General features: G+C 49.6%; 2 protein-coding genes across 3 annotated transcripts; one reads left to right on the plus strand and one right to left on the minus strand.

The window, feature by feature from the left end:
- Positions 1 to 376: 376 nt before the first annotated feature.
- Positions 377 to 2765, plus strand: LOC133494713 (mannose-P-dolichol utilization defect 1 protein-like). Of its 2 annotated transcripts, XM_061808799.1 has the most exons (7): positions 377 to 532; positions 613 to 678; positions 1467 to 1599; positions 1664 to 1749; positions 1825 to 1943; positions 2023 to 2133; positions 2287 to 2765. In XM_061808799.1, the coding sequence occupies exons 1-7, from the start codon at positions 406 to 408 to the stop codon at positions 2428 to 2430; spliced, it is 786 nt and encodes a 261-aa protein (XP_061664783.1). In that variant the 5' UTR covers positions 377 to 405; the 3' UTR covers positions 2431 to 2765. The 2 variants fall into 2 exon arrangements, with proteins under 2 accessions (XP_061664783.1, XP_061664782.1); XM_061808798.1 differs by having other exon boundaries at positions 1472 to 1749.
- A 2250-nt stretch (positions 2766 to 5015) lies between these two features.
- On the minus strand, positions 5016 to 8111 carry LOC133494712 (transcription factor Sox-19a-like). The gene is made up of 2 exons (XM_061808797.1): positions 7112 to 8111; positions 5016 to 6082 (listed from the first exon to the last, which is right to left on the minus strand). Exons 1-2 carry the CDS (start codon positions 7795 to 7797, stop codon positions 5827 to 5829), a joined length of 942 nt encoding a protein of 313 aa, XP_061664781.1. The 5' UTR covers positions 7798 to 8111; the 3' UTR covers positions 5016 to 5826.
- Positions 8112 to 8459: the final 348 nt, after the last annotated feature.

An 8459-nucleotide genomic window follows, 5' to 3' on the forward strand; every position in this document is an offset into this window, starting at 1 on the left:
ACTTAGTCTTTGTTTGAATGACTCTTTTTGGACATTTTTGTTTTGATTTCAAAGATGTAAATGAAAGAATATGCAAAACCATCTCTCGGCTACAACAAAATCTGGAAACAAAAACAATATGCATACTCGTACTTATTGTGTTACGGTTACTCATTATACATTCAATCCTGCTATCTTGCAAGATTTTATTCGATGAATATTATTGTAAATTAATAGTTGAATTTTTAATCTACTTCATGTTAAAGTATGTTTTTTAAGAGGGGTTTTAGGTGTAGCAGTTTGACAATATAATTGAAGGTCCGAGTTCCTTGCCAGTTGCAAAAAAGAAAAAAAAAACACGACCGATCAATTCCACTGAACTTTGAATCGTCACTTAAAAAAAAAAAAAAAAAAAGAAAGTAAGTCATGGCGGAGGAAATCCTTTTGCACGAGTGGACTTCTTTCCAGGATCCCTTTCAAGGGCGCCTGCTGGAGTTTATAATGCCGCAGGCGTGTTCCGAAGCCTTTTTCCTGCGCTCCGACTTTGCCGACGGTGAGTACGAGCTTCTCTCGAACGTCTGGGCCGCACCTACAAACCCGACGCGGAGCAGTGATCGTCTCTTTTCCTTTCAGGGCCGTGTATGAAGACGCTGCTGAGCAAAGGCTTGGGGACCGTCATTATCCTGGGATCTATGTTGGGTATGCGGCGTCACTTCTTTTTGCACTTTAAAGCAAAGCCGGGAAAAACTTTAGCGCTCAATTGGCCACGCGTTGATGTCCAATTTTTTTACCTTATTTCCTCATGATTTTTTTTACCTCAACCGTGTACAGTAAAGCCTCGGTTCTCCAACGTCCCCGTTTTCAAATGAAAATTTTCGAGATTTTTTTTTTTTTTCCTCCTGTTTTCAAACGAAAGTTGGTACTCGATCGCCCCCCCACAAAACCCGGAATTAACATATTGCGCGCGGCCGGGCCAGCTGACCCGCGACGCGCTTTGTTGTGAATCCCCACGCCCCTGGGGGAAAAAAAAAAAAAAAAAATGTTTTTTCAAGTTATTCTGCACTTTTGTTCATAAAAAAAAGTTTACAAGCTTGGGGGCCGAGTCGCTACAGATGCGGCAACGCACTCCCGGCCTAGCGTACTCTTACTCCCAAAGCATGCATTTTAAGCAAAAAATAAATACATTTTTTAATTATTTTATGATATAAAGTATTGAAACAGGAAAAGCTAAAAAAAAAAATTGCTTTAAAAAGCCCTTTTTTTTTTTTTTCAGCTTGGAACACATTATTTGTTTTTCCATTCATTGTAATGGGTGACATCGATTGGGTTTTCGAACAAATCACTTCTCGAACCGTTTTCTGGAACGGATTGTGGTCGAGAACCGAGGCATCCCTGAAATAGTTTATTCTCGGAATATATTTTGAGTTCCACGAATTCACGCATCGATTGTCTGCGTTAGTACAAAGTTTGTCGCGTGTTTTGCGCAGTGAAGCTGCCTCAGATCGTCAAGCTGCTGGCCGCCAAGAGCGCCGAGGGCGTGAGCTTCCCGTCGCTGCTCGGCGAGCTGCTCGCCATCACGGGCTCGCTGGCGTACGCCGTCGCCCACGGCTTCCCCTTCAGGTGCGTCCCGGGCTGACGGCGGCTCCCGCGCGACGCCGACTGACTGCGGCGTGCCTCCCGGCAGCGCCTGGGGCGAGGCGCTCTTCGTCCTGCTGCAGACGCTCGCCGTCGGCTTCCTGGTTCTGCGCTTCCGAGGGAGGACCGGCGCAGGTGAGGGAGCTCTCTTTCCTCCCGTGCTCCAGACGGAACTCGCTTGAGCCGTTCCGCTCGCGCTCTTGTGCGCAGGTGCGCTGTTTCTGCTGGTCTACACGGGCGTGCTGCTCGTCCTGCTGTCCCCGCCGGTCCCCTTGTCGGCGCTCGCCGCCCTGCAGGCCTCCAACATGCCCGCCGTCATCGTCAGCAGGGTCGGTCAGGCTGCCCGAAACGGCGCTCGCGTGCTCCCGCTTTGCCGTCTTTGTGCCTGACGCGCCTTCGCGCTCGCAGGTCATCCAGGCGGCCACCAACCTTCGCAACGGGCACACGGGCCAGTTGTCCGCTCTCACCGTCGCCATATTGTTCGCCGGGTCGCTCGCGCGCATCTTCACCTCGGTGCAGGTACGTGCCGGAAAAATGCCGTTTCCACAATCACGTCGGATGTGCATGTTTTTGTGGACTTTTTCAGGGTTCGGGTTTTGCTTTCGGATGGCACTTTTACCTCGGAAGCGATTCTTTGCGTCGTGTTTTGAAGCGTGCACGTTGCGTCCGCAGGAAACGGGCGACACGCTGCTGGTGGTCACGTACGTGGTGTCGGTGGCTTGCAACGGCCTCATCGCGGCGCAGGTGCTCTACTACCGGAAGCCGACCAAAAACTTCCTGCGCCGCCAGACGCACCAGCGGATTTGCTCGTCCTAGCGCCCGAGACCAGGACTGCCCCCCCCCCCCACACACACACCACCTCCTCGCAGGCAGCAGGTAGGGGGGGGGGGGGGGGGGGGGCTTGCGGCGGGCGACCACGTCGGGTTGTTTCCGGCATCAAAAATGTAATACGGTTGATCACCGGTACATTGTTTTGTTCTGATTAATAATTTAAATTTGTACTTATTTGAATGCGATTATCAAAATATCTATTTGTTCATAAAAAAGTTTTTATTTTAATTACAATGACAATGTTTTGAAACGTTAACTTAAACGTAAACAGAAATGAAACATTGTAAATAAGTTTAAAAACGTGCTTTACACCCATTTGATGGATTTGAAAAAACATTTGTCATTTTGATGCAATTGTTTTTATTAAATTACAATTTTAAAAGTACAGTTTTGTGCGTATGTATTTTACGTATTAAAAAAGTATTGCTTTCAATTATGATCAAATTATTTCAAAGCGGTACAACTTCAAGTATTTCAATTGGTCTGAAAACATGACAAAGTGCGTTCTGTTTTTTTTTTTTTTTTAAATGTTGTCAGTGATCACCATTAAGCCACTTAATGTAATGTTGCGAAAAATAAACGTAATTCCAATGCCGCAGATGGCCGGGATCGGCTCCGGCATTCCCGCGATCCTCGTGAGGATGAGCGGCTGAAATCGGTGATGACAAACGGCGGCCCCCTGGCGGTTTGCAGGCCCACTCTCGAACAAAAACAAGCTCCCAAAGAAAGCCAAACCTGCAACTATTTTTGAGGCCTGCCCACCAAAATATGGCGTCATATCATATTGATGATTTTTATAAATTGTGTAGGGTTAAAACTTGGCACGCGCGCGCACACACACACACACACCACACACACAACACACACACACACGGCACCGCTTACCACAGGTCTTTGTACCAAACTTTTAAGTCAGCCTCGGTGCAACCATGGTAACCACTTGTTGAAGCCTCGCTGCCTGTTGCTAGGTGATTGGAGCTACTGGACCAGAAAATCCCTCCATTGACAACCCCCCCCCCCCCCCACACCCCCCCCCCCCCCATGTGCTCCAGCCAAAACAGCCACACATATTCCTTGAAAGGTGCCAACACAACACCGTCATTTATCATTCATTTGGAATGATTTTTTTTTAATTCGCTCCTGTCGGCTCCGGAACATTTCTGGAAGCCGCGATCGGCGTTCGCAGACTTCCCGGTTGTCTCGGAACGCACCGGGAGTCTCTCGTCGGGTGCGTAATATTCCAGAAGCGGCGTCTGTGAATGACGACGACGTGTTTCCGAATTGGCGATCCTTTGCGCGTTTTCCTCGTCAAAGTTTGGGATTCTCGGACTTCCCGGCTTTCCCCCTCGATTCCCATTTCAAGTAACGTCGAGAAAAGCACTCACGGTGCTTCTGTTTTTCCGCGCTTTTCTTGACAAAATGGAATGTTTTTCCCCTTGAAAATGCGAGAAACCACAAACTTAACGTGGCGAAAGGCAAACGTCTTTTCAGATGTATTCAAAGTAAAAAGCACTTCTGAAATCTTGCGTAGTGTCGGCCTTTTGCCGATGCCCCATTGGCAGGTCTCCCTTCAGTTCAGTGGCAGTTCCTCTTTTCTTTTTTTTTTTTTTTTCTTTTGTCCAATTTCCCATTTTGCAGATGAGACATTTCCCATTTTTCTCTGCCGCCCCCCCCCAACATGACTCAACACTTTCCGAAGGGTAACACAATTAGCAGTTGTTTCAACTTCTCTCGTTTTTGGGAACTTTGCAACACTTTTCACTGCTAAATCTCAGTTGATTGCGGAAGCTCCCCCATTCCGCGTTGCCCCCCCCCCCCTTCTCCCGCACACCCCTTTTCCGACCTCCGTCCCCTCCCCTCACCGACCGATTAGCCGGTGCAAGGGTTCTGGCCCATTTCCATGAGAAAGGCGGCGGTCGGTGAAAGGGTTAAGCCCGTGAGGACCGAGCAAAGCAGAAAGCAGCCCTCATTTTCTGCACAGCGGGGGGTGTCGAGGGCGAGGGTGGGGTGGGGGGGTCGCGAGAGGGGAACAAAGACGCCCGAGGGAGGAGCGGAGACTCCGGCTTTACTATATGCACCTGCGTGCTGAAAGGCGGCGGACAATGCGCCTCCGAAACGGCCAATTACGCGCGGGCCATCCGCCGGCTTTGTGTGTGTGTGTGTGTTGTTTGGGGGGGGGGGGGGGAGAAAGTGAATTTTAAAGAGGACAAAGATAGGAAAGTAAAGCTTTAAATCATACCCCCCCCCCACCACACACACACACACACACCCCCAATTCTCCCCCATGTTCCCATGTAGCCAAGGCTGACGCGTCATCGACGTCATGTTTAAAGCGCCCGTGGGGGGGGGGGGGGCAATTTGAAGTGAGGCCCCGTTTGGGGGAAAATGTCCCACAAATTTCACAAGCTTTTTTTTTTTTTTTTTTGAATTACACATTTTTATGAAATCAACCGCAGAGTGGTCCAAGGCATCTATTTAGGGGCGAGGCCCTCGTTGTACAAATGCGTTTATTTTCCGGAGAATACGACAAATTAGTATTCATTTTTGAAATAACTTTACTGGAGTCTTAACGGCATTAAAAAAAAGTGTTTGAAAGATGCATTTTCATTCTTTTAGCTGTGATATTCTAAAGTCCCCCCCCCCACACACTTTCATGTCGTGATAATGATAAGACTGATGTGATTTGTACTTTTTATTAACTCAGGAAAGCTATACTTATTTTTTTTTTAATCAAAAAGGCATCAAGACTCTTAGTATAAGAGCCTAAAATGTGTACATTATTTACAAGAGTGCTACATACAGATTCTACAAAAAACAAAAAGGTGAGTGGGAAAAAGTTAAAAATGTAAACATTTACACCTGCCATTAAAAATAAAAAAATTGTAGTTAGTAACGGATGGAGAAATAAACCAAATGTAGGTCCTCAGCAGCAGCTACAACACACTGTACAGATGATACACGCGCAGTACGTGGCATCGGATGGATGGGGGGGCGGGGGGGGGGGACCGCGTTCAAAGTTGCGTCCCGACCAAATGAGGCCACTTCACGTTTCTCGAAAGGTGACAAGTGAATCTTTGCTCACGTGCGACAGCCCCGAACGGGTCGACGCCGAAGTTAAACAGCACGGTTAGCGGCATACAAGATGAAAAACTAATTGATAGGCGCCGGGGAGGGAGGGAGGGAGGGCGAGGAAAGGGCTTCCCCCCCCCCCCCCCGCCCTTTCCACGTAAAGCTAGCGAAAATGCAGGATTTCCAATGGCATCTACAGTTTGTTTTTTTTTTTTTCTTCTTCAAAAAGTCAAAACTAAAGTATATTAAAAGCAAAAACTTTGTACAATGCGGAACAGCATTCGACGCTAGTGCAGATTGTCCCGTGCGCTTCTAGATGTGCGTGAGGGGGACGGTGCCGCTGAGGTAGTGCTGCTGGACGCCGCCGTAGCCCCTGGAGGCGGCCCCCGCCGCCGGGTCGCCGCCGCCGCCGTCGCCGCCGCCCCCCGGGATGTACATGCTGATCATGTCCCGCAGGTCGCCCTGCAGGGGGCCCCGGTGGTGGGCGGGCGTCGGGGGCGAGTGGGAGACGGCTTCCGGTTTCACCATGGACATGGGCTGCTGGGGGCTGCCGCTGTACGACATCGGGCTGCGTTTGGGTACAGTTGTTAAAAACATGCAAAAGGATTACAGTCGATATACATGCTTGTGAATTGCTGGCAAACTAGCGGCCTGCTCATTTTGGATCGGGTTAGCATTAAGCTAGTGGAATTTCATCGCACGAGACTTTGTTTGAACAGGTGGAAATGTTTTGTCGTGTTGGTTTGACAGGAAAACCGCTTGAAGCAAGCACGGCGTGCCTCTTTTTTGGACAACTGGAGATGAAGAATATTTGGGTTAAAAAAAAAAAAAAAAGTGTGTGCCGGGTCGAAAATCATTCCATTTTTTGATGGTCAGGAACTGATCTTGTGTAATAAGTGGTGGTTCGCAGTACTTAACTGCAGAGAGTAGCGGCGGGGCGACGCTTGGATGTGTGCAAATGCATCTTTTGAAATGTTGCATTTCAGCCCAAATGAGTCAATTTAACAAATACCTTCACTGCAATTGACCAGATTTTTTTTTTTTTTTTTCCTCCAAACGTCAACACGTTTATTACTTGATTGCATATTTTAAAAATGTTAACAGTCAGATTTGGTCTTGACAAGTCATACTACATACATTTTACTCAACTGCAGATATGACCAGGCACACTTTAAGGGGCAAGGCATTGAGGAAGACCCGTAAAGGGAAGGTGCGCGAGACAGCACTGAGGCATTGTGGGTAAACGGGACCACACACGCAGCTGATCAACATTCCAGACGGGCTGTTCGCTCGCTCTGCAGAAAATTTTGCACGGTGGTTTCGTATTCTCACGTCTCGTTATTTGAAAAGTGTCGTCATTTATGAGCGTCACTTCACAAAAATATGTTTTCGCACTATATATATATATATATATACATATTTACTTGACGGGTGGCGGAAGATGTTTTCACTTCCAAAAAAAAAAAAAAAAAAGTTCTACACTAATAAAAGTTAGGCGGCGAAGAAAATTTCACTTGAGATGGTTTTGATATAATTTTGGATCCCCCTCCCCCGGCACCCGTCGGGTGCATTTGGATAAAGAAAGAAATCGTCCCACCTGTACGAGCTGCTCCCGTTCATGTAGGTCTGGGCCGCCGTCATGGCGGGGGGGTACTGCAGGGCCGACAGGTCGTAGCGGTGCAGCTGCTGAGTGTAGCCGAGCGCCTCGCCCTGCATCCCGGCGTAGCCCCCCGCGGGGCCCCAGCCGTAGCCGTCGTGCATCCGGGGGCTGGCGCCCTGGCCCTGCGCCGTCACCAGCAGGTTCCCGGCGGCGGCGGCGGCGGCGGCGGCCAGCGGGTACTTGGGCACCTGCGCGTCCTTCTTCAGCATGCTGGGCTTGCTCTTGCGCCGCGGCTTGTACTTGTAGTCCGGGTACTCCTTCATGTGCACGGCCCGCAGCCGCTTGGCCTCGTCGATGAACGGCCGCTTCTCGGCGTCGCTCAGCAGTTTCCACTCGGCGCCCAGCCGCTTGCTGATCTCCGAGTTGTGCATCTTGGGGTTCTCCTGGGCCATCTTGCGCCTCTGGCCGCGGGACCACACCATGAAGGCGTTCATGGGCCGCTTCACCTTATCCATGGGGTCCCCTCCTCCGCCGCCGCCGGGGGCCAGGGCGCTTTTGGAGCCCGGGTGAGCGACGCCGTTGCCGGGCGTCATGCTGCCCGGAGGGGCGGGTGACATCCCTTGGGCCGCGTGGTGCACCGGCTGCCCGCTGGGCTTCAGATCGTGTTCCATCATGCTGTACATGGCGACGGACTTCCAAGAGGAGAATTCCAAACCAAATTTCTTTGTTGTTGTTGTTGTTGTTGCGGGTCGCCGTGCACCTGGGCGCAAAAGTCCACCAGGTGTTCCCGCAGTTTGTGCGGGAGCACCGGGTGAACCGATTTAACTGATTCGTCTCAACAGGCGCGTCCCGTCGTTCTCTTCGAGTGCGACAAAAACTTTTTTTTTTTTTTGGGAGGGGGGGTGTTTTGCTTGCTTTCTTAGTTGGCTGTCTTCGTCGCAACTTGTTATTCTGAACCACTTGTTGTTCGAGCGCGCTCTCCCGGTTCGAGCCCCCCCAGCCCCTTCCTTCATCCTGCCGGCCTGCAGCCGACCAATCAGGAGTGAGTGCGACTATTAGCATCTCAAAGACTTTTTTTTTTTTTGGGGGGGGGGGGGGGGCGAAAGAAGAGCGGTCCAATATCTCAATAAGGGCAAAGCGAGGAGATTGCAGATCTCAACTTTTTACTTTCAACTGAAAAACGGGGTTTTAAAGCTACGGTGGACAGACGGTACAGAAAGGCGGCGGTTGTGCTAAAATTAAAAAAAAAAAAAAAATTAAATTAAATTGAAAAAAAAAGTTGCCTTAGTTAAACGGGCTAACATATATCATCAATGGAGCAACACATAGACTTACAATATCACAA

This window comes from Syngnathoides biaculeatus, chromosome 21 (genome assembly GCF_019802595.1).
Source record: "Syngnathoides biaculeatus isolate LvHL_M chromosome 21, ASM1980259v1, whole genome shotgun sequence".
NCBI classification, from domain to species: Eukaryota; Metazoa; Chordata; class Actinopteri; order Syngnathiformes; family Syngnathidae; genus Syngnathoides; species Syngnathoides biaculeatus.